This window comes from Biomphalaria glabrata, chromosome 4 (assembly GCF_947242115.1).
Source record: "Biomphalaria glabrata chromosome 4, xgBioGlab47.1, whole genome shotgun sequence".
In the NCBI taxonomy this organism is placed as follows: Eukaryota; Metazoa; Mollusca; class Gastropoda; family Planorbidae; genus Biomphalaria; species Biomphalaria glabrata.
In genome coordinates, this window is record NC_074714.1 from 22,200,676 (window position 1) to 22,227,385 (window position 26,710).

General features: G+C 36.8%; 1 protein-coding gene across 2 annotated transcripts in view; it reads left to right on the top strand.

Moving 5' to 3' along the window:
- The window catches only part of LOC106054756 (uncharacterized), a 76,233-nt gene that overhangs the window by 31,378 nt on the left and 18,145 nt on the right, over positions 1–26,710 (top strand). For both annotated transcript variants that reach the window (XM_056027548.1, XM_056027547.1), the window contains exon 2: positions 18,048–18,189. In XM_056027548.1, the coding sequence (XP_055883523.1) occupies positions 18,048–18,189 (142 nt within the window). The remainder of the gene's footprint in view (positions 1–18,047; positions 18,190–26,710) is intronic.

The window sequence follows — 26,710 nt, forward strand, 5'->3', positions numbered from 1 at the left end:
GTCAGGCAACCTATTCCATTCTCTAATGGCACTAAGGAAGAAGGAGCACTTGTACGAATTTGTTCTAGCGAAAGGAAATAAAAAAATGTGCTCCTTTATTTGCGTCTTTCTGAGTATTTCATTAGGTTTTGTTTTTCTATTTGTAAATTATGGTTCATTGTCTTATGTATTATAGCTACTTAACTTTGTATTTTTCTGAAACTATAGTGTCTCTAACTTTAATTGATTTTACTAATAGTGTTACTCTAATCAAATAGAAATATTCGTTAGTTATAAATCCCCCTGTTTTAATTTGTATTTGTTCTAGTTTGTTTTTGTTTTCTTGAGTTGAGGGATCCCAGACAGAGGATGTATTTGTTCTAGTTTGTTTTTGTTTTCTTGAGTTGAGGGATCCCAGACAGAGGATGTATTTGTTCTAGTTTGTTTTTGTTTTCTTGAGTTGAGGGATCCCAGACAGAGGATGTATTTGTTCTAGTTTGTTTTTGTTTTCTTGAGTTGAGGGATCCCAGACAGAGGATGTATTTGTTCTAGTTTGTTTTTGTTTTCTTGAGTTGAGGGATCCCAGACAGAGGATGTATTTTCTATATTGGCCTGACTAAAGATAAATAGCATTTAAGTTTTACGTTCCTGTTTGATTTACAAAAATGTCTTTTAATAATCCCTAATAAACCCTAATAAACCCTAATAAACCCCAATAAACCCTAGTAAACCATAATAAACCCCAATAAATAAACCCCAACATTAACAGACTATCGAGGCTTCTAGTTTGACATTTCTTGACTTCTGTGTTTGCGGACCTGTTCCTCTTGCAGCGTTTATAAAATTTGTCTGCCTCACGGGAGGAAATAGGTCTAAAAACATGTTGAAAAAACAATGCACGGAAGAAAAAAAAACATTATCGATTAGTATGTTCTCTCAGCATGAGTGATTTGATTGTGAGCAGGATTCAGGTTTAGTTTAGGTTGTAATTATTCAATGGTGTTTGAAGGTTTGGCGCATAACACTGGCAGAGTGGCGCGTTCTAGTGCTGTTTAAAGGTAATAGTCTGTGTGATGTGTTCCTCGTGTGTGTGTGTTTGTGACTGAGAGAAAAAGAGAGGGAGGGCGAGAGAGAAAAGAGGGAGGGTGGGGGCTCATGGAGGATGCGAAAAAACGAAACAACTTTTTGAACAATACACTTTTGGTTTAGCTATAAAGATTGAAGCGATAATACCGGCTATCAGAATGGATGGAGGTAACTCGAGTGAATAAGTAACACACACACTCACTCACACACACACACAGATACGTCGATATGAATCCAACACTAACCTCATCATTTAGTCAAGAGAATAGGAGGCTATATAGTGTGTGTAGTTGTTTAATACGAATACTACAACTGCTACTACTACTACTAATGATAATAGTTTGAAAAATAATAATTTAATTTAGATATCGCTGTTGACAAACACAAAGTAGGCTCAGGGCGCTAAAGTTACATGACAAACATAAATACGAGAATTAGAATAGTAAACAAATTTAAATAAATGTTGAAGAGGTAAGTCTTGATGTTCTTCTTGAATGAAGTGAAGCATATGGTTAGTCTTGAGTTCAGTGGAGAGTGAGTTCTAAGCCTTTAAGTCCACTGTCCATACACTTAAAGGGAGCTAACTGTAACATGGTAGTGGGAAAAGCGGCACAAATAGAAGTCCATAGGAAGCACGGTTCTCTGAGGAACATAATAACAAAAAATAATAATAATAAAGCTTGTCTTTGACACCGAAGATTAATGAGAAATGCAGTATTTCCTGTGACCTACATATTTTGCCTCCTCAAGCGCAGGCATAACCATTGTCCGTCGGTGGTCGATTTAGATTTTCTTCTCGCCGTTTGCGTCTGTCCTCGGCAGCGGATTTTCTTTTTGTCTCAAATGTGTATCCAACGGCCTTTGTAATAGACCTGCAGCAGTCTCGTTCTGAAGCCGCATGCAACCAGTCTCTCTCTTCCGTGTCAGTTTCAGCATTTAACTAAGTAACGCAGACATTGCATGATGGCATCCTTTCTAGTTAAGTTGTTGTTTTATAGGAAGTAAAGAGTTCTATTTAGTTGTAACATTTTTTGTTCTGAAGGACTCAAAAGGAAAATGTCCGATTGTAGCTATATACTCTTGTTATTTATATACCAGGTAAATGCGAACTTTAAAACAAATCATAACTCCTGACTTTTATAATGACGTCAGCATTGATTGCTTGGCCTGCATTACAATAGACATTAAATTGGCCACATAGTTCTAGAAACAGTACCTCAGATAATGACATTCCATTTAGATTCCTGGACTGTTGACAAGTCTGAAACACGATATCAAACATACAAATAGAAAGATTGCATCCAGAACCAACGCCAGAAGGCATGCGTGGGACTTAAAAGCTACCACAGGAGCTTGTAAAATGCATGTATATATTACCGGTCAGTAAGGGTCGTGTCCAGGGACTTTTTTTTGTCTTGCTCGTTGACACGGTGTTCTAAAGCATCACAAACTATCTACCTATGTCAACTGTGAGCAATACTACAACACAAACTGTTACAAAAGAAAATCTTGTGGTTCCTAGTGTATTTTAATGAGATTATATTTATATGAAACAACGATCTATTCGCAAACATATTTTAGTCAGTACTTTACATTCACAATTAATATGTTTTATTATAGAATGATATATATTGACGTAGAAATAAAATGTATCAAAAAATATCCAACAGAATATCAAGAAATGCAATACAATTAACTTTCTCGTTTTCTATAGCGGCCTGAGACCGTTGATAACAACGGACAGAAACAATGAAATGTGACCTGTTGTAGCCTTGACGGTTATGTTGTTTATCAGACGTAATGAGTCGATGGACGCCTGCGACCCCAACTGATGCATTGATAAATAACATCTCTTGTCGCCGTAACGTCTCGGTGAAGGACGACTGATACAAAAATTAAGTTCTAGTCTGACTTTTATAATTTAGAAAATGCCGACGCGAAAGAAATTTGTTATTTCCAGAAACTTTGGACACTAGTTGTGCTTTTAGTCATAATTTCCAGAAATTTTGGACATTAATTGTGCATTTAGTAATGATCTTCAGGACATGGAAAAGGGGGAGAATCGCATTCGCGAAGAAAACAAGTGTAGTGTAGATTTCCTTAGGAAACTAATTGACCAGTTTGGTCAGTTCTTAGTGATTCTGTTTCCAAGAGGTTCATTGTGAATGGGAACACACTATTTCTATAAAGTACATTTGAGATTCATTGTGATGTTTCTTGGATTCCAGAGTTATTTGTTCATGTTGTTTTTTTTAGGTTCAGAGATTCCTGTATGAAATTAGTTCTTTAGAGATCGTTTTTAGTGTCAGTTTTGTGGATTTTAGTTTTGAGTGTGGTAGGAAAAAAAAAAGAGAAAATATTACAGAATATACAATTAAGTTTATAAGTTGGAGCGAACTGGAAGAAAAATTTAGATTTTTGCCATAAAAAAAAGGGCTACGTTGGCTTGAAAAAACAAATTGGGTTGAAATTTCGAAGAAAAATCGTTTTTGGTAAATTTTAGTAATGCATAAAAAATATGTTAGTTGTTCTAGATCCAAGTCAAGTAATGACAAGTTAAATTTGTGCATTTATCATCTATAATAATCTCTATCTATTTAGAGAGAGATGTGGGGTAAACAATAATGACTTCCAGCGTGCATGCATACATCATTAGTTGTTTTTATGTTTCATAGTGCCAATGCGAACGTGGAGATGATCTCAGCCGATAAATGATGTTCTTCTTTTTATCTGATAATATTTCCAGCATGCATTAGCAAGATAAACACATTCTATTTTTTAAAAATCTCGTTGTTTGATAGCACAATTATCACGTTTTCTAAGTTCACTTCTGGAAAGTGAAAACAATCAACAAGTCCGCTCTATTCCTGGTCCCTGTCTCATTTAATCGATTTATTTGAAGGAAAAAATATGAGCAAAGCCTAAAGCATTTTTTTGTTTGTTTTGTTTTTACCAACCATCTTGTTTTTAGGAGCATTTATCTCGACAGCACACATCACTTCCTACATCAAGATAGAACAGATCATTTCCTTCATCTTGACAGCACACATCACTACTATACATCAACATAGAAACAGATCACTTTGTTCATCTTGACAACACACATCACTACCATACATCAACATAGAAACAGATCATTTTCTTCATCTCGACAGTACACATCACTACCATACAACATAGAAACAGATCATTTCCTTCATCTTGACAGCACACATCACTACTATACATCAACATAGAAACAGATCACTTTCTTCATCTTGACAACACACATCACTACCATACATCAACATAGAACATATCACATCAACATAGAACAGATCAGTTCCTTCATCTTGACAACACACATCCCTACCATACATCAACATAGAAACAGATCAGTTCCTTCATCTTGAAAGCACACATCACTACCATACATCAACATAGAAACATCACTTTGTTCATCTTGACAACACACATCACTTCCAACATCAACATAGAAACAGATCACTTCCTTCATCATCACAGCACACATCACTTCCTACATCAACATAGAAACAGATCACTTCCTTCATCATCACAGCATACATCACTTCCTACATAAAAACAACACACCTCACTTCCTACAATCCACGGCACAATTAACTTCTTTAAAATCTTTAAATAAAAAAAAATAATAATCCGTAATTGTCTAGCAATAATTGATGAACTATGACACTAAACTTCATGTTTTTTTCTCCGTCTCTCTCTTTCTCTCCTTCCAATCTATAATTCACTCTTTCTGTCTTTTTTACATTTTTGTTTCATTCATTTTTTAAAGTAATAAATAATTTGCAATGGTTTCGGTCAAGACTGAAATATTTCTTTACGAGACTTTTATATTACGGATGAACAATTTTAATTTTGCTATGAGAAACAAAATTAAACTTGCATTTGTTTTTACAAATATTTCATATACAACATTATTGTGTACACATTATTTTCATGTTTTGCACGAGTATAGAAAAAATATTGTTTAGTACCTTTTCTCATTTATACTGACTAAATGATTAGCTAAACATATATTAGGAACTCTATATACATACGTTTGTCTATGACTCTACAAATTGTTGCTAATGTGTCTCAGTTTTGCTCCGGCTCTCTTATGAGCAAAAAATAAATAAATAAAAGATTCAGCTATTGTTTACACATCAATTTATTTCCCATTTATTTCTCATTCAGTATTCATAGAAGACACATTCCTTGTTCTGATATATCGATTGTCTTGAGTTCGAACCCTGCCCGCTCCCATTCCCCTTCGTCCTGCGGGAGGTTTGGACTAAGAAGTAAACTATCTTCAACTCTGAAGGAACATCCGAAACATGTCCAACATTTAACAAACAAACGTATCAGTGTCACGTAATAAAACGTATTTTGTTAAGTATTTCGGTCACACCAATCTGCAGACATGGGAGAGCTTGTAGAAGCTGTAAACTTCATGGGAAAACTTAAAATAGCTGTAAAATTCAAGGTAATGGGAGAGTTTAAAATAGCTGTAAAGGCCCTGGGAGAGTTTAAAATTGCTTTAAAAGCCCTGGGAGAGCTAAAAATAGCTGTAAAGGTCATGGGAAACCTTAAAATAACTGTAAAAGCCATGGGAATGCTTGAAATAGCCGTAAACGCCATAGGAGTTAAAAATAAACTGAAAGTACGTTCAGGAGGTTTGAACTAGGGTGTAATACTTTTTACATGTAAAAGGATATCCGAAACATGTACAACAAATATATATCAATATGATTAAAAAAAAAAACCCGATTTAAAAACGTGTCATTCTCAGTCTATATAACCATATTTATCACTTTATGTGACTTTTAACAGTCCTGTATCAATGTAATATTAAACTATAAATGGCATAAGAGAATACAAAAACCTACATAAACAACAATACATTGAAAGCACATGATTGAAACACTGGCATTCTCTACAGATAGCGTTTGAATCGAATGGTTGTAACACTTCATAAAATACAAGAAAATCAACAACAATAAACAAACAAAAAAAAAACTAAAAAAAAGCTTGTTGTTATAACATTAAATGAAAGAATCCTGTTTCATTGTCCAAACATTTCTATTGTATTGATATCCAACAGAAATGTGTTTGACCTACATTTCCTGGATATCTCACATGGTCATCAAGAGCCGTCTGTTAGGCTGAAATACAGTAAGGTCAAGGATAACCAGTCTTTTTTTTTTAGCACTTTCCGCCAGGCATCAAAGACCATTGCAAAAAAAAAATATAAAAAAAACAAGGTTACAAAAGACAGTTTGTGTGGAAACACAAACTCAAAATCCGCCCTTGAAGAGGTCCACCCTGGCAGGCTTAAATATTTTCAGAAAGAACATCCAAATGAAATTATATCAATGACAAATGAGAGATAAGAATGGAGAAAGAAAGTTAACAGATCTTGTGTAGTGCCCCAACGGTCCCGCAGATCAAAGGATAGGTGTAAGTGAATGTAAAGTTAGATGTGAACCTGGCCTAACTAGTTCCCCTTTCAGACCTTGTGGTCTATAGGAAAGATGATGTAAAGTTCATCTGTTTTTGTGGACTACGGTTAATGAGGGTGTCATGTAGCCAGCACAAAGACCAACCGCCTATACTGCATCCCAACTAATGTCAGGTACTCATTAGAGCTGAGTGGACTCAGAGGCGCTCAAAGATTCCAAAGTTGAAAATCCCAGTCTTCACCAGGATTCGAACCCGGGACCCCGGTTCGGAAGCCAAGCGCTTTACCGCTCAGCCACCGCGCCTCCTTTGGCCTAACTGATGTCTTATAATTGATCTAATTGTTTTGAAAAGGCTTAATCTCTTATTCGAATCCTTATTTAAAGAATAAAAATAAATTGTTCAGAAAAATAAAGTTTATAAGATCACTATTCATTTTAAATTAGGTCTAACTTATAATGCATACTAATTAGCTTTTTCACTTTAAAAAACTGCTTGCATAACTGATTTTAAAAGTTAGATTTTTCGCTTTCAGAAAAAAAAAGTAGCCGTTGCATCAGAACTTTGAATGGTCTAAAATATTGTGATGTCGGATTTTCAATATCTTTTCTAGTTTATGAGATCTAAACGGGACGGACGGACAGACGGACAGACGGTCAAACGGTCAGACGGACAGACGGACAGACATTTCGCACTAAACTAATAGCGTCTTTTTCCCTTTCGGGGGCGGCTAAAAATGTGTAAAATTGTGAAATAACCTTTAAATACCTTCTATATGGATGATCTTGTGGTCTTTGCGTGTCGCTCTGAAAATGTGTACCAATAAGATATTTAATTAATGATAATAACAGAGATATTAAAGCTGTAATGTATCTAAATTTATTAGAATTGTTACAAAATTTATGAAAAATGAAATATGAATGTTTTGTTTGTTTGTTTGTTTTTTTTTTTTTTTGTATAATTTGAAAATCAAGTAGGCATCAATTTTTTTTAAACTAATATGATACAAATGAATGAAAAATGAGATTGGGTCTCATGAACTGTTTTCATTTGGCTGCCGAAATCACATAAAATTCTTCATTATCCTGTGTATTGTTTTGCATTGCTATAATATGTGAAGCCTTAAAAACTTTTTGTACTTTCTGTTGTCTCATTGCTAATATTTTTTCCTTGATTTGCATACACTTCTGCTGACGTTTGCAGAAATCAAAAGTTTTTTTTCTTTCAGTTCATTATGATTGGTTACAAGATGACGATTAAGTGTAGCAGGTTTCAAACTTTCGGTCGATAACACATTTAAGCAAATGACACATTGAAACATATGACATTCAAACAAATGACATATTTAAACAAATGAAACATAATGACTGATTATTATTGCATTTGTTTGGTATGAATCCGAATGGTCCATATTCAGGAGCACATTTACGTTACATTGTGTATGTATATTTATATATTTCTACACTTTTAGCAATATGGCCCAGACAAAGTAGGGGTTACTTCTTATTTTAGTGTCCTATGTACGTAACAAGCGTCGTCAACTTTCAGCTTCATTTTGAATGACTTGTTCGTTAGTCTCGTGAACTACTGGAATGACTACATCGGTTGATTGAATAATAACTAGTGTTGAAGGACAATACTTGCTAGTGTCACTTCATCTTGAATAACGGAGTCTACTTATTATTTCATATGGTCAACTAGTTGAATCAGCTAGTTGAATGACCACATCTGCTAGTTGAATGACCGCATCTACATCTCCCTGTTGATTGACATCTTTTAGTTGAATGTCATTGAATACTGGTAGAGTTACCAAAACTACAAGTTAAAGTCATTATAGGGTATCTCTCATGTTTCATTTCTAGTTAAATAGTCTTGTCCTATTGTATTTATTGTTAGATAGAACAGAGTTGACATTTATTGAAACATGATCTTATTGACTTTGATGATCTCATGTTCAGAAAGACTGTGCACTTGTTGGATGTAGGTGTCTGACGAAGCTGTTGGGAGTGGACTTGAGACGTTGCCAACTAGGAGACAAGTTGTCTCATCAGAAAGTACAAGGAACTGATCTAACTGACCAGCGGTTCGGAACCAGCAGTTGACATTATGTGTAGATCTTGTTGAGGAGACGTATAATAATAGAAGGAAAAGGACTCATTGACAGCGAGTAAGAGAGAGTGAAAGAGAGAGAGGGGGGTGAAAGAGAGAGTGAAAGAGAGAGAGAGTGAAAGAGAGAGAGAGAGAGTGAAACAGAGAGAGGGGGGTGAAAGAGAGAGTGAAAGAGAGAGTGGGGGGGTGAAAGAGAGAGTGAAAGAGAGAGAGGGGGGTGAAAGAGAGAGAGGGGGGTGAAAGAGAGAGTGAAAGAGAGAGAGGGGGGTGAAAGAGAGAGTGAAAGAGAGAGAGAGGGGGTTGAAAGAGAGAGTGAAAGAGAGAGAGTGAAAGAGAGAGAGAGAGAGAGAGAGTGAAAGAGAGAGAGAGAAAGAAAAAAATGGGGAGGTCGATAGAGACTGATAATGTGAGAGAGAGAGAGAGATGGGGTGAGAGGAAAGAGTGAGAAAGAGGGAGAGGGTTAGAGAGTAAAGGAGAGAGAGGACAAGAATAAGAGAGAGAACATGGGGGCGAGAGAGAGAGAGAGAGAGAGATTAAGGGAGTGATAAAGAGAAAAATGAAAGTATTGAAATGATAAAGAGAAAGTAAACAGATAAATGTCGGCGAGTCACAAAAAAATGAAAGTACCTTAACGTGTGTGTTATGCCTCCCCCCTCTCTCTCTCTGTGTCTCTCTCTCTCTCTCTCTCTGTGTTAGAGACTGAAAACTTAAAGACAGATGGAAGTTAGATTTAAAAAAAAACACAACGCTTGGAAATAAACGTGAATGTATGGAGATATGAACAAATAACTGATACAAATAGGAATAAGAAACAGAAGAAATAGATCGAGAGAGAGAGAGAGAGAGAGCGGGAGAGAGAAAAAAAGTGAAGAAATAGAGAGAGAGATAGGGCAGAGTAGGAGAGAGGAAGGCTTAGAACTTTGTAGATTTTAAAAAAAACATAGAGACGGCGTTTGATGTGAAGGTGGGGGGAGCTGAAGGTCTGGTAAACTCAGATCTCAGGAGATGACGATCAATTGACTTCTGGTGCAACGGTGAGAGGAACATCTAGGGAATGTGACGGGAGGAGGTTTTGGGTTATCCTCCCTGATAGACGCCCCGAGGTTGCAAGTTCGAGAATTCAGAGTAAATTAAAAAACACAAGTTTAGCTTAGGACAAGCATGATTCAATGATATTCAATATGGACAAATAAATCTAGAACTGAAAATTGTCAAGAATAACAATACACAAAGAGATATTATTATTCATTAGTAGCTCTTTAAATAATCCAATTGCAGTACAGAACAATGACCATATCTTCACAATTATTATTACTCGCTTCTCTATAAGGGGTGACTTAGGGTGCAACCAAAGTGTGGGAGGTTGCAGTGGCGTAAGGATTTGGGGAAGGTCCGAAGGCTAAGTCTCTTTAGGGGTCCCTGCATTTTGTCATTTGATGACATGAGATAACTTACTAAACAAATATGTAAGCCTAAAATGTAGAATGCATGCAAACAGGGTCACTAGCTTATATCACAAAGTGACATGACATGATAGTGGCGTAATATTTCATTTCATTTTTAGTGTATTCATTTGGGCCCCCTCAAATATTAAGAATTATGACTCTTTCTCCCCCTCCCTTAGCTATGCCACTGGCCAGTTGCTAGTGTGTGTATATATTTAGAGAGAGAAAGATAAAACAGGAAAGAGAGAGAGAGACAGAGAAAAAAAACGAAGAGAAAGGAAGAGAGAGAGAGCGAGAATAACAAAGAGAGCCAGAGAAATACAAAGAGAGAAAGAGAGGGCCAAACAAACAGAAAGACAGATATCGGAATAGAGAAATATAAGCAGAGAGACAAAGAGAAGGAGAAAGACAGAGAGAGAAAGAGATTGATATACAGAGACAGAGAAACAGGGAGAAACAGGGAGTTTACGTTAGTAGAAAAATAATGACTTGTGGGTATCTGGGAATGAAACAGACAGAAGCCGGTAGCTTAGAATGCAGTTTCAAAGTTCTTGTTTTAAGATCAACACTCATAGGAATACTAATAGTAGAAACAAAAAACAAGCCAAAACAAGCCAAATAATATCACTTTTGGCATTTCAAGCGGAAGAGCTTCCACTGGCTCCAAAAGGGTGCCGCCATACTAAAACAACGCAATTATTCTGTTCCCTAGGGATGTATGTTTTGTATATCTTGTGCTTTGACTGTCTGCTCTGGCTTTTATTACAGAACGCCGGCCACATCATTTCATCACGTCATATTTCAGTTGACTTTTAATGGTTTTGAACCTTTCTTTCTGAAGTTATTTTTAAAAGAGCAAATAAGACACTGACCAATGTGGCCAGGAACGTCCGAAAATTCAATGAGTCCAGCATTTCCAGTTGCGACCAACATAGTATACTGTTACTGATTCAGAAAAAGGAGGCGCGGTGGCAGAGTAATAGAGCACTTCCCTTTCGAGCTGGGGGACCCCAGGTTCGAATCCTGGTGAAGACTGGGATTTTCATTTTCGAGGTCAGGGCGTCTCTGAGTCCACCCAGCTCTAATGGGTATCTGACTTAAGCTGGAGAATAGTAAAGGCGGTTGGTCGTTGTGCTGGCCACATGACAGCCTAGTTACGCGTGGGTCACAGAGACATATGACCTCACCCCTTTGGCATATCTTTCTCTCGATACTTATTTGAAAACAAATCTCATATTAGGGAAAGAACCTCTAAACTACTGATATATCTCTCAATGTTGCACGCTTTATTTATCTTTTTCTAAATAAAAGTAATCTAATTAATTAAATAAGTAATTTTTTTATTGATTCATTTGTCATCCACAAGAAATAATTGTGAAAGTTTCAACTTTATCTGAGACTCGGAAGTGGGGGGAAAAGTGTGAAAGAATCCTTCCAGAGAGACAGACATACAGACAGACGAAGTTTATTTAAGCTTTGTAAAAATAGTGTTTCTACATTGTCCAGACCGGCATTGAAATTTCTTTTAGTTTTTTGTAGAGTTTGTTTTTCAATTTTTCAAAGCTTATATCAACTCACTCTGTCTGTCTGGTACAAATTGTACCCACGTTATTTCTACATTTCCTATTCTAGGATCAAGTAGAAGCTATCAACAATTATTAATAGTTCCTAACAAAATATGAATCAATAAAATAAATTGATTAGTAAGTGATAATTATATATTTTTTTAAAATATAGAAAATGGAAATAAATCTTACAGTATTAAGAGTCATGGCTGTCAATGTGCGCTTTGTTTTGAAAAAAGTATTTTTTTTTTGCTAACCATTAACCGATTACTTAGAGACCAACCAATATTAAATAATCCTGGGACCAACTGTTGATGAATCAGTTTTAAGCCCTCTTACATTGACTAGTCAACGCTTCAGTTAATATTTTCTTATTTCTTAGGTTCTGAAGCCTAAAATTATAACCCTAGGATCTAAAATCACAAGACATGTAATATTGGTTTCATGTGAATGACTCTGCTCTCCCTTAATCTTCAGACATAAAGTCAAACGTTATTATAATTGTAATATTGGTTTCATGTGAATTACTCTACTCTTCCTTAATCTTTAGACATAAAGTCAAACGTTATTATAATTGTAATATTGGTTTCATGTGAATTAATCTACTCTTCCTTAATCTTTAGACATAAAGTCAAACGTTATTCTAATTGTAATCTTGGTTTCATGTGAATTACTCTACTCTTCCTTAATCTTTAGACATAAAGTCAAACGTTATTATAATTGTAATATTGGATTCATGTGAATTAATCTACTCTTCCTTAATCTTTAGACATAAAGTCAAACGTTATTCTAATTGTAATCTTGGTTTCTTTCAACACTCGAATATAAAATAAAAAATACATTTTCAGTTTGAATAACACTTCGGTAATCTGACTCAAAATATCTGTCTTTTTGTTTAGGTAAAATAGACAATTGAACATTATTTGATACCGAATTATAATGGGCATAAATAAAACATCGTAGCTTTCTATCGGATAATCCACCAGCATTGATTTAAATTTCACAACGTTTGAAGAAACACTTGTTCATTAATTTATGTTTTGCTTATTTTGAAAAAAAAAAGCGTATGCTCTGCCCTAAGCCTTGAAATCAAAGCAAACAAAAAGTAAATACTAAAGTGCATCATCTTATAAATAATTTATCGTTGCACTTACGTAGCAGACTAACTGATTGCCCTCTGAGATTTTCTATTACATTCTCATGTCTTATAAAATTTCATATGGACTCTTTTTTTTTCATCGTGTAAGATCTCTCGGCGATCATGTCCTCACTAAGTACAAATCACTTGTACTACAGCCCCCACCCCTTCGCGCCCATCTCCGTCTTCCCTTGCGACACTGTAGTAGCTTCTTGATAACTTAATTAGGACAGGTCGTTAGGGATTTGATTATGTCCTTAGGGCTCACAGACTCTTTTGTTCTGAGGTGACATAGAGCATAGAATCTTCTGGATGTTGTCCCGGGTCACTTCGCGTCTTTTGTGCGTCTGTGTGTGTGTGTGTTTTGAGTGTCTGTACTAAACGTCTGCTAGCTATAGTGATAGCGTTTCACATAGCTCTTCTCCAGTTTTATTCAATCACGTGTATTATAAGCTTTTACCCCTTATATTCGTTATATATATATATATACAAGATAAACTTTTACTCAGTATATACTATTCGCTGTCACTGAGGATTGAAATGTTGATGTGAACCAATGTTTATACATTCAGATACAGACAATATATAACAACTGTCGAGTTTTCCTTTTTTTTTTTTTACTAAATGGCATTTTAAAAATATATCATTGTAGTAGTCTCTCTCGAGGCGCGGTGGCTGAGCGGTAAAGCGCTGGACATCTGAAACTGGGGTCCCGGGTTCGAATTCTGGTGTAGACTGGGATTTTAAATTTCGTGTTCTTTTGGGCGCCTGTGAGTCCACCCAGCTCTAATAAGTGCCTGACATTACTTTGGAAAAAGTTAAGGCGGTTGGTCATTGTGCTGGCCACATGACACCCTTGTTAACCGTGGGCTACAGAAAATAATGACCTTTACATCACCTGCCCTAAAGACCATAAAGTCTGAATGGGAAAGGGGAACTAGTCTCTCTCAAATGAGTTCAAACATATTTGTTCCTTTTTTCTTTAAATGTTTGATGTAGTTTTGTTCATTGGAACCTGAGTTTTAAAAAAATGCTTTTAGATATCGTAAAGTCAATATGAACAATAAAATATCATTACTAATAATTTTAAGACAGTAATTTATATGGTGTTATATTAAAGTCTGCAACTTGTTTTGGCAATTTGTTACAAAAACTGACCAGGAGGTCTTCATCAGTCTGTATAAAATCATATAGACACATGACTACTTTCTTAAAACTTTAGCACTCCGTATTGGTTTGTTAGCAGTTTCCTTAATTCACGCTTGTATTACGTCATCTGTACCGAGCCTGGCAAATTAAAAACAAAACAGGAAACAGGAAACCAATTAAAAGTAGTTTTTGTTATTCATTTAGCAACAACGATCTTTCATAAATCGTTCACAACACATCCCACTGTCATCGTCCACAACACATCCCACTGTCATCGTCCACAACACATCCCACTCACATCGTCCACAACACATCCCACTCACATCGTCCACAACACATCTCACTCACATCGTCCACAACACATCCCACTCACAACGTCCACAACACATCCCACTCACATCGTCCACAACACATCCCACTCACATCGTCCACAACACATCCCACTCACATCGTCCACAACACATCCCACTGTCATCGTCCACAACACATCCCACTCACAACGTCCACAACACATCCCACTCACATCGTCCACAACACATCCCACTCACATCGTCCACAACACATCCCACTCACATCGTCGACAACACATCCCACTCACATCGTCCACAACACATCCCACTCACATCGTCCACAACACATCCCACTCACATCGTCCACAACACATCCCACTCACAATCTTCTTTTTATTCATTTTCATTCGTTTCCTTATACCGCCTCTACAATGTTCCTTATCACTTTCTCTTCTTCTTATATGCACATTGTTTATTGTCTAAATACTGTAAACAGACTCTAAACAAATCTAACAATAAACAAAGCGGAGATCACATTGTAAAAAACTGTATTGCTTAAATCTCCAATGTTGTCAATGTTTTAAAAAAATGTGCTCAATAATGATTAATTAAAGAGATAAAAATCATAATTAAAACATTTTTTTTAATATAATTACAATAATATTTAATATTTTAGTACATAATTATTTATATCTATATAAAAACAACACGAGTGGCTAGACTGGAATGACAATGTGTATAGTTTACTTTTCTGTTTCCAACTAAATACCTGTATTTATTTAAGCACTTCTCTCTATTAGGTTTCCTGAAGACACAGCCTACCAGAGTTGTCGTCTGCTAAATCTCATTTTGCTTAAATCTTACCACTAGTTGGACGTTAACATTGAATTAACTATCTAGGTGACCACTGAGTCCCAGTTCTCTCCCCCGCCTTCTCGCTACAGCTCCACGCGCCAGACCAATTTTCCCGCCTAAAAAAAATAAAAAGTAGAAAAAATAAAGTCAATACAAATTCCATTCTCTGGCTTCATGTTCAGCTTATCGTCATGATTTAGCAATAATAGTGACGCTTGTAATTTGATTTCCTGGGTCCTTGTATAAACGCTTGGAGCTGAACTTTAAATGTTTCAAAGAGGTTTCACAAGTAGAGGGAAAGAAAACACAAACAAAAAAACACATTTTAAAGCTTGAGTTAAAGATTGAGAAGAATTAGTTTCCATACAGAATAGTCATATTTTGTTAAAAACAAAAACAAAAAAACTACATGGAAACTAAATTGTAGAACATTTATTTTTAGTACTGTGAGTTGTGTCGATTGTTCAATATATATATATAGATATACTGACACAAACATGAAGACAATTAGACTCTTATGTGGTGTACTCGTCGATGTTCCAGGAGAAGTGTATACAAGAAGTTAATTAACAGATTATTTTTTTGACGCTTTAAGTTCACAGAAGATTACATTAATGGAAGGAAAATGATTCGATTCCTGTGGGAGTGAAATCTTAAACTTAAAAAAAAAACTATATTTTAAGTATATATACAGAAGTTTTTTCCAGGGTACTAAAGAACAAATAAAACTAAATAATAAATTCACTTTTATACATTGGACATCGGGTCATCGGTTTTAACATCTGAAACTACAAAGATGTATTCACCACTCGATTTCATTGTAACACAGACAATTAGACATTTGAAACATGTTTAATAGAAGGAGAATAAAGAGAAATTATGTTTTTATGTTTTCACAGATTCCAACGTGACAGACGGACTGACAAAGGTACTAAAAGACAGACGGACAGACGTAAGAACTGATTACATAAAACTAGTAGTTGCTTTGATCTTTTCGGAGGCCGTTAAAAAAGTATTTATATTTTTTACTGTTGATCTCTAAGTAAATATTTAAAATGTGTATCAGTATTGGAACAGAAAAGCTGGCATGTGTCAGAAGTCTTAAATACCTCATAGCTATCGTTTCAAATGAAGAAAACTCCTAGCCGGAATCACACAGTCCACAGCAGCATTCGCACAGTTCTAAACTATATGGAAAGAAAATGTATATCCTTTGACACCAAAATCTGAATGGGGCGCTCATTGGTTACGGGCACATTTTTGTATGCTTGTGTATCTTGGACGCTGATTGCAGAACTAGTGAGGAGGGTCCTTGCATTGGAATGGAGTTGTTATAGGAGGATACTAGGTATCACCCATATAGACCGCATCACAAAGGAAGTAATTTGAAATAAGATCGCAATGTCAATTTTGCTTCATGATGATCTGCTGACCACTGTCAAAAACCGGAAACGAAAACTCTTAGGACTGAGAAAGACCTTCCTTCCCGGGAAAAGTACCAGAAAAAAAGAAGAAGAGGCAGACAAAGAAAGTGATGGAAAGACAACATAAAAGAATGGACGAGCCTGTCAATGAAATAGATTCTATTCAATGCAAAAGACAGAGAAACAGAGAAAGGCGGCCAACAGATCATATTTGTGTTTCCCAAACGGTTTAATCGACTAAGAGACAGATAGGGAAAATGAAGATAAACTATTTCATTAAAAACAACAATAACAATTGATTAGATTGTAATAATAACAAGAATAAAACTCGAATAGAAAAACTAGAATTCGGTAAAACAATTTCCGAACGATCTCAAAGAGATTTCAAGTTACATTCAAATACAAAGTGGGGAACATTGAGGCACGAAGCCAATGGACACAAGTTAACCAGTGGTAATGGACATGTCAGTTAAAGGCTAACATCCTATCAAGGCGACAGACAAGCTTGTGACGTCTCCATTAGTTCGGAATATTGTTCAGCCCACAGGCCAGAAACATACAAATATTACTTCCCCTGAATGGCGTCGTCGTGTATATATAAGATAACTATAAGATAATATGTCTACGTTAAATGCAAATCTCTTCCTCCAATCTTTCGTTCTCTCTTTTTTTCTACCTTCTCTTTCTTTCTTTCTAATTTTTTGTTTAATTCGCGTATGTATTGGAACAATATTTTTTTTAAAGTTAAGAACCCGTTTAGACCTTGCGATCTCAAGGGTAGATATTCCTGCTTATCATCAAGCGTTTCATTTTATTCCAAATTAAACTGAATGTTTCAGGTGCCAACATATCATTTTGCGTTGATAAAAGTCCGAAATGAACCAAAGTATTTGGTGTGCCTAATGCAGCTTACATATCATTCTGCCTTGATGGTGCACCCAATGAACCAGAGTATTTGGTGTGCCTAATGCAGCCTACATATCATTCTGCCTTGATGTTGTACCCCATGAACCAAAGTATTTGGTGTGCCTAATGCAGCCTACATATCATTCTGCCTTGATGTTGTACCCCATGAACCAAAGTATTTGGTGTGCCTAATGCAGCCTACATATCATTCTGCCTTGATGTTGTACCCCATGAACCAAAGTATTTGATGTGCCTAATGCAGCCTACATATCATTCTGTGTTGATGTTGTACCCCATGAACCAGAGTATTTGGTGTGCCTAATGCAGCCTACATATCATTCTGCCTTGATGTTGTACCCCATGAACCAAAGTATTTGGTGTGCCTAATGCAGCCTACATATCATTCTGCCTTGATGTTGTACCCCATGAACCAAAGTATTTGATGTGCCTAATGCAGCCTACATATCATTCTGTGTTGATGTTGTACCCCATGAACCAGAGTATTTGATGTGCCTAATGCAGCCTACATATCATTCTGTGTTGATGGTGTACCAAATGAACCAAAGTGTTGCAGTCGTTGTTCACCAGCTCATTCATTTTTTGGATGCAAACTCTATTTTTAAATTTCATTTTCTTTTTAGTCTTACCTGTGATGGCCAGTTGTCCGAAAAAGCTACAGAAAGAAATAGCCAACTGCATGGCTCCAGTTAAAGGATATTCAAATGAAATCTCGGCCATCGGCATGCTACAGTCAGAACTAGAGACCACGGAAGAGCTATGCAGGTGAGAAATGTATACCCTAAGAGGAAGTAGGCTCTGAAAGAATATACGAAACATGAAAAAAAAAATATATATATACAGAAAAGATTAGTTTTTAAATGCCCTGTGTAATTTACAAAGTAAATGCGGATAATTGACTTTATTTACATTGTGACCTTTTGACCGAGTCAAATATTGTTTGACTTCTTGATATTTAACAGAATCTTGTCTACTACGTCTTAATTTATTCTTAATTAACGAAACAAAAAATGACATAAACTCCTCGAACTCAACTGATGGCCCATGGAACTCGTTTACAAAATGAAATAAGTTGAAATTTCAATTATTCTCAAATTTGCTGCTGTTGATATTATAATTATGTTAGAAACAAATGAGAGTTCATTCTCTGGCGCTGCCAGGGTCAAGTGTCGTTAAAGAGAAACACAATTCATCGTAGTCCCTTTAACAGTTTCCACTGAGGAATTCTCTGGTGATCTGGCAGGTCCGCAGCAGTACCGCCCGCTGACAGGCAAGAAGAATGTTCCTAGGAATGTTGAGGGCCTTGAAGGTATCTGTGAGGTTATTTGTTAATATCCCCTAGGTTGATATAACATTGGGGTATATTGTTATTTTGGATCACTTCCATAAACATTTAATCTTCAAGCCTAGGTTCCCATATTTTCTTTGTTTTTCAATTTCAGTTTTTTCTTAAATTATAAGACAGTGGTACGGCGATGTCAATAATGTTAGCGTTTTTTTTCCTTTGTTATATTGAATAGCAGATCAGGGCGATTAAAATCTACCGTTTTGTCGGTCAAAATACATCTCTATCTAAAAAATACATAAGTTTATAAAGTTCTCGGTCTGCTAGAGATTAAGTGTCAGAAGACAGCCAGTGGTACGTAAAATTATACTTTAGTTCAATACAAAAACTAATAACCTTAGCTATTAGCTTTTCTAGTATCTATCTATATATATAATTCTCTTCGTGGCTCAAGAGTTTGGATGAGAAAAAGAAGAAGTAAAGGAAAGATCACTCTTTTATTTCTGAGGATAGAGTTACCTCCACGAAAAAACAAGAGGGGGGGGGGAAACAAGTGCCGTTGTGACCAAGAAAAATCACTCTTTTTTTAATTTTACCTCACTTAAAAAAGAGGGGGGGGGGAGAACAAGTAATCTGCTCTGTAGTAACTATGGAGGCGACAGAGAACAAAGAGGGTAGGGGGGAGAACACGTAATCTTCTATGTATCTTCTATCTATCTATCTATCTATATATATATAATTCTCTTCGTGGCTCAAGAGTTTGGACGAGAAGAACAAGTAAAGAAAGATCACTCTTTTATTTCTGCGGTTAGAGTTATCCCACGAAAAAACAAGAGGGGAAAGAACAAGTATTCACAAAATAGCAGGGCTGAACCGTTGTAACCAAGAAAGATCACTCTTTTCTATTTCTACCTCACGTACAAAAAGAGGGGGGGGGGAGAACAAGTAATCTGCTCTGTAGTAACTATCGAGGCGACAGAGAGCACGTCTCAGAAAAAAAAGAGGGGGGGGGGAAGAACTGTGACAAGTCGGATTAAAGTATTGGCCGTTTTTAGTGTCTAGGGGATTTTATAGTTTGAGAATCCTTACTTGCACATATAAACTACAGGCACAGCGTTAAAATGCAGGCAACAAATACTATATTTAGATGTAAACTTATGTACAGTTTATTATACAAAATAAGATAATGAAAGGTGAAAGCTGTACAGTTGCTTGTATGGAATCTAGCGTATTTACATATATAGGAGTATCATCATCAGATATTAGAACCAAGTGGTCTGAGTGTCATTAGGCTGGTTGCTTAGCTTTTGGTCCTGTGCTGCACTGGTGAGACGGGTGTGGCTGGTACTGATGCTGTCTGCTGGTGGGCTGGCGTAATCAGTGTGCAGTCCGACTTGTATGGTTGCAGAGCTAAGCTGCGTCTACCAATCAGTTAAGCCAGTGACGAGTCTGTGGCTAGCGTTGTTACTTGGACTCTTGAAGGATGAGTAGAACTGATGTCTACAGATCTGGTGCCAGCAAATCTGTTATCAGCTTTAGGTTGCTAAGATTTCAGGCGGATGTAGCCTATAGATAAAAGCTGCAACGATATGATGTATGCGTCGATTTAGCCATAATGATAACACTGGGAGGTAGATGCCTTTCCGTGAAGGACATCTTCAGACTGATGTATAGAAACTATAAGCTAGTTTCATAATTGTCAAAGGGACCTAACAAATGAATATAGTGTCCCATCAAGGGAGATAACAACAATAATGGGGACTCCCATAAAGGGAAATAACAAACCGTAGTAAGTGATATATGATAAGTAATACAGGTGACGTTCACCAATCACGGTGAGTAGCAAGTACATACATCGCTTAGATAAATGAGATGACAGGGGAAGGGGAGATCAACGTCTGAAACTCGCCCATGCTCTCCCATAAGTAAACATAGAGCATAAGTAAATACATACTCAGTAATAAGACATGTTTACATAAGTGTCTTGATAATTCCCTGCCAAGGAATTAATCAATCAATGATAATATATCGAAAGCTCGTGCCGAGCGCTAATATATCAGAGTTAAATTAATAATAGTTAAAGAGCTAAATACATCTGGTAAGAATTGTTAAAAGACTCTAGTCCAGATGGCTTGCACATTTAGCCACAAAGTCATGATAAAAAAATATAAGTATACAGTAATCTACTTACATTATCCATGATAAGAATGCACAAATATGTACACAAATAATGTAGTAATAAATGCACAAATATATATATATACATTACTAAGTAAAATGGTTCTCAAGCACTTTACTAAGTTACATACCACCAATCCAAGTGAAATAAGGGAATGAAAATAGTCTAGAGCTCAAGCAAGAGATAGATGTGCTCCCTGTGGGCTCTCCAGCATGAATGAGATCGAACGATGAAGTTTGTCCATATACACGTGGATAGAGAGGGGGGGGTGAGTGACGGGAGATAAGTGCAAAGGTAGTCAAGACTATCTTGCATCTTTGACAAAGAGATCCTCGCTTGACCGTGACGGCGTTTCCGAAAGATAGACATTGCGCGAAGGCGCGAGTTGAAAGTCCAGGAAATCAGCCCAGGTGGTCAGAGAACAAAGAGAGGGGGGTGATCGGAGGTGCCCAGGGCAAGGTAGATTGCACCTTGATACTGGCTTTGCGCTAGACGAACGGGGAGACCGCCGCCCGAGGTGTCGAGTTGAATGGGCTCTTTGAAGTGACCAGCCGCTCCCCACAAAGGGGGGGGGTCAACGGATGTTTGCCAAGATAGGAAAGGGGAGCGTACCCTTGTCAAGAGTCTAGTGTGACACGTGTCAAGGTGGGGATAGTAAAATATGACATCGATGCCCTAGGGGGTGGGGTTGGATTGAAGGGGTGATGGCTGTGTTTTTAGCACCTGAATTATCGCTAAATTAGTGCAATTGATGATCAATAGCGAGTAAATAAATTAATTAAATGCTTAGACCTGAGTGATACCTTGAGTGAGCGAAAACGGTTCGTCATAAGAACAAGTATTTTTTCTCCCGTCACTACGGATGGCTGCCTGGTCGTGCGGTTTGCTAGCTGGACTGTCGTTTGGATTTATCGATAGTCCCGGGTTCAAACCCTGCCCGCTCCCATCCCCCTTCGTCTTGCGGGAGGTTTCGACTAAAAAGTAAACTTCAACTCTGGAGAAACATCCGAAACGTGTAAAACATTTTACAAACAAACATTTTACAAACACTAAATAGCAGCGCAGGACTTAACCATTGTGACCAAGAAGTCATGGAAAGAGATTAAGTAATCTACTATGTATATTCACCCGTCACTAAATAGCAGGGCTGGGCTTAACCTATGTCGGTCTCTATGCGGAACCAATTTCGAGGGGGCAAAGTATGGGTAGGAAAGCGGATAATAAGTGAAATTTAAGAGTTTGTATTAGAAAATAAATTCGTGTATGCATTTTATTCATTCTTTACTACGTACAGAATTACTTTACGAGCCTTGCGTGTAGCGACGTCATAGAGTATATCATAATAATTCTGTTTCCCAACATAGATCCCGCTCAATAGCAAGAATTACCAAATGTTTCAATCTATCTTTGAGAATTGTTGACCTCAAGTAAATCTTCATTAGTTTCAGACGCGAGAAGCTTCTTTCACCAGATTACACAATTATGGCTAATGCATAATGCTGTTTTTATCTATCGCGCGTAGGATTGGCGTTTTCCATATTGAATGACACCCCAAATTGACAATTTTTGTCTATTTTCGTATATTTTAAGGACTTTTTCGTATATTTTGCAATTTTGGGAGATTTCCAGGAGCTCATGGTAAAAAGACAAGAGGGCGCGGGAAGTCTGTTTTAAGTTATAAAAAAGTTTAAATTAATAATTTATGCACCTTGAATTAGCGCGGATCCCATGAAAGTGCCGGGCCCATTGCGGCCGGCCCTGTAAAATAGCGGCGTCTGTTTATTTTTCTTTAGTTCAACGCTCGGAATAGAAAAATATTTTACGCACCATTAAGTAACAAACAACAATAATATTTTTTAAATAATTGTAACTAGCATAAAAATATTTTTAATTAAAACCAAAAGATCACGAACTCAAATCACAACCAAGTGTATTAGCTTCAGGACTGTAAGAACGTTATACAGTTCTGAGATTAGTTTTTGGAATATGAAGAAGGTTGGTCATTTTGTTGGTGACATGACAACCTGAATAAGTGTCGGCCATACAGACATCCTATTCCTCCCAACAAAAAAAAAATTGCAATGTCTGTAAAAGAATATTTACTAACAAAATCTTTTGTCTGATAGTCGTTTGATGTATTGGATGTGTTATCTATACGACGCCATTTTGTCTTAGCTACGCCCACTGGAAAAAAAATCATAAAAATTCAGCGCGTGAAAAATTATTCTTATAAATATTTATTTCTTTCGTTCCTAGCGCTGTAGTTTTATGAAATAAATTTATTTTCTCTTTTGTTTCTTTTCTCCCTTTTTTCTCCCGTTCTATTAACCTCTATATCTCTCTGTAGCTTTTTGTCTTCCACACATCTTACTCTCTATTGCTTTCTCTCTTCGTCCCTCCAACTTTTCTCTAGCTCTCTCTCTCCCTCTCGCTCTCTCTCTCTCTCTCTTTCCCTCTAGTTCTCTAACTCTTCATCACTCCTCCTGTTTCTATCTAGCATTCCCACTCTTTGACACATTCCACAGTTTAATATGCCAGCAGATGAGATACTAAATGACATCTAAATGACATCTAAATGACATCTAAATAACATCTAAATGCAGTTCTCGGTGTCGTTACACATTTCTGTACAATGACGTAGCAACCAATACGCGAAGGTGTTCATTGCGCTCGGGCCTATAAATAATAGGGCCTACAGAGGCCTTTTAATGAACTCAACCTCCTAGTTTCTAAATTGGGGAGAGGGAAACGCTTATATTTCAGAATCCAGGCTCTCAGGTACCTTATTTCAAAATGTTTCATTTCTATAATTTCAGAATGGAGTTATATTTGTCTACTGAGCTGAGGATTAAGTCTGTCATTACTTTGACCTAATTGCATTTTAGCTTCAGTTTTTACTTAATCCCATTTCTTTTAGCTAAAAAAAGGTAAAAGTTTCCCTCTCAAACTTTGCGATCTATGTGGCAGATGAGGGAAAGGTCATCAGTTTCTGTGGCCCAATGTTAACGAGGATGTCTTGTGGCCATCACAACAACCAACCGCATTTACTTTTCCCCAAATAATGTTAATTACCCGATATGGCTGGGTGGACTCAGAGGCGCCCTAAAGATCCAAAAATTAAAAATCTCAGGATTCACCTGGATTCGAGCAAGTGAACTCCCAGTTCGGAAGTCAAGCGCTTTACCACTCAGCCACCGCGCCTCCTCTTTTAGTTTTCACTCAATTCACTTTCAAGTGGCTTCAAATTTCTCCTATCTCACTTTCTTTCTTTCATTTTCTCTATCTTAACATTTCTTTATCTTAACATTTCTTTATCTTAACATTTCTTTATCTTAACATTTCTTTATCTTAACATTTCTTTATCTTAACATTTCTTTATCTTCTTTTTCAAATTCCCATAATTCTAGCTTCCCTTCTTCCTTTGTCTGTCTGGTAATACGTTTGTACACGTTTATATCTCTCTGTCACGTACACTATGACCATATATGGTAACAGTTTTGAGTTGTTCGCCGATTTAGCTCGAAATAGCAGGGAAACATTAGACTGCAATGATTGGTTGGTCTGGAAGGTGTTAGGTTGTTGATCACGTGATTACAAGCTGAAACCCGGGGAAGATGCAAAATAGCCTCAGTCGGTTGTAAATATTTGTAGAGATAAGATCTAACTTGTGTGTAGTTAAGAATATATATTTTATTCGTATCAAGACTCGGATATATTATTGAATAGATCAGTTATTCAAGTACATTTTAACCACTGTTATTAATTAAAGTAATTGTTTTTGAACGAAGAGAAGTTTCTTCATTGAATTTAGATCATACTTGGATCATATTTGTCAAGTTGTAGCTCCTAGACCTAGATGATCCTCTTATCAATTGGCAACATTCTGTATGATCGTATCATCAACATAGATCTGTCTACTTTTATACGATCATCTTATCGAAAGATCATTTCAAGATCCTCGGCAATCACGGTCATTGATGGTGCAGTATAGTTCAAGTCTGATCGTGACAGTAGCATCATCTTAGAGTGTGACATCAACACCATTAAAGATCGTGACACTCTCTATAATGTTAAAATTATTTATTTTGTTCGATATCAAACAAAATATTTATTACATATAATTAATTGTTATTTTTTTAAAATGATTCATGTTTTGCTAGGTACAATAAATTATTGTTTAAGGTTTCAACTTGATCCGAGAATGGGTGTGAGGGTTAAATGACTAATCGCTTCATTACAAAGTTTATATCAACTCAATCTGTCTGTTTGTACAAACGTGTCTAAGCGTTTGACCAAACATACAGACCATCAATTATGTCCACCAAATATTTTTGGTTAAGCGTTTCGCGGGCACGCTGCCCTGCCTCATCGTGGCGCCCGCGTGGAAACGGCCATTTGAGGAAGTGGCTAGGCGAAATGGGTAGCAACACAGGACTCCCGTGGGGATGCCCATGGGTAGACGAGATTCCACCCCTTTCACGGGCGGGGTTGTAACAAAGTCCCCACAAACACGTCACCAATCCATGCGCTGTTCCTCAAAGGGACCGTTACATAAATGGCGGATCCCGCACAGTTAGCTTGGTACATTGAAGGAAAATGGCAGAAGTCCCCGGTGCATTCCCGGCCTTCGGCCGTGTCTCTAGTCCACGTGTCGGGGGTCGAACGCATCGGTAAACAGCAATGCCTTACATAGGCATTGTCTAGGGTCTCTCCCAAACAGAACTGTGTGTTCACACAGGTTTGTTTTTTTTTACTGTTCGGCTGGACGACCAAACAGGTTTTTTTTCAAACTTAGAGCTCGAAGAGCCTTCGGCTCAGCTCTTAGACATCAACAAGGTTAAGCGTTTTATTGTTGGGAGTTCGATTCCTACCATAAATTAATTAAATTAAATATTTTTGTGTAAACGGAAGATTGTATTAATTTTGTGTGTATTATTGTTTTCACTTTGTTTTGAAATCTTAATTAGCGTAATTACTTACACAATTTTTTTGAAAATTAAAATGTTGCACTTAATAAACAAAATAATGTAAGACACAAACAAGCAATAACAAACCAATGATATATTACATTACCTAATTGACATTTTTATAATCCTCACAAAAGTATGCTGATAGCAGACGTAACCACCATTACAAATATAATTCATTTCCAGATCTAATAAACGCAAATCCACCGCCATCCATTGTTAAGTTTGGGTTAGAGTGTTATAATCCCTAATTCTATGGGAACACTTGAAACATGTAAAACATACAAAGTATCATGAATGACTATTCTATTTCCTCGTAGCTTTATTGGTACGTACACCTCGGACATGCTTGATTCACTCATTAGGCTCAAGATTTGTTCCTTAAAAAATAATGTCTAATCAGTATCACAGCCACCTGTATAGATACGTGAGCTTCACTTCTAAAATGTATGCGTGTGTGTGTTTGCGTCGGTGCGTGTGCATGTGAGTGCGCGTACGCGTGTGCGTTTGTGTGTGAGGGCTATACAGATTTTACAAAGTAACTTTCGATTAACGATTGCGATTTTGTCACGAAGCAGGCCACATTTGTGCCGAGATGAAATAAGATCCCAGACTGTACCCGGCTTCCACCGTAGGGAATACTTACAAAGCCAAAGACCATCAATTATGTCTCAGTTATTGACAAGCAAAGGCTTAGATGTGTGGAAAGTTGTAGGCCAGAGGAGGAGGGACTGTACGTAGAGGCCGTTCATATCTTGGACTCTGGGAGACGATCAATCATTTTGGTTTATGGAATCTACCGTTGGGATAAGTCATTTTGGTTTATTGAATGCACCATTGAGATAAGTCATTTTA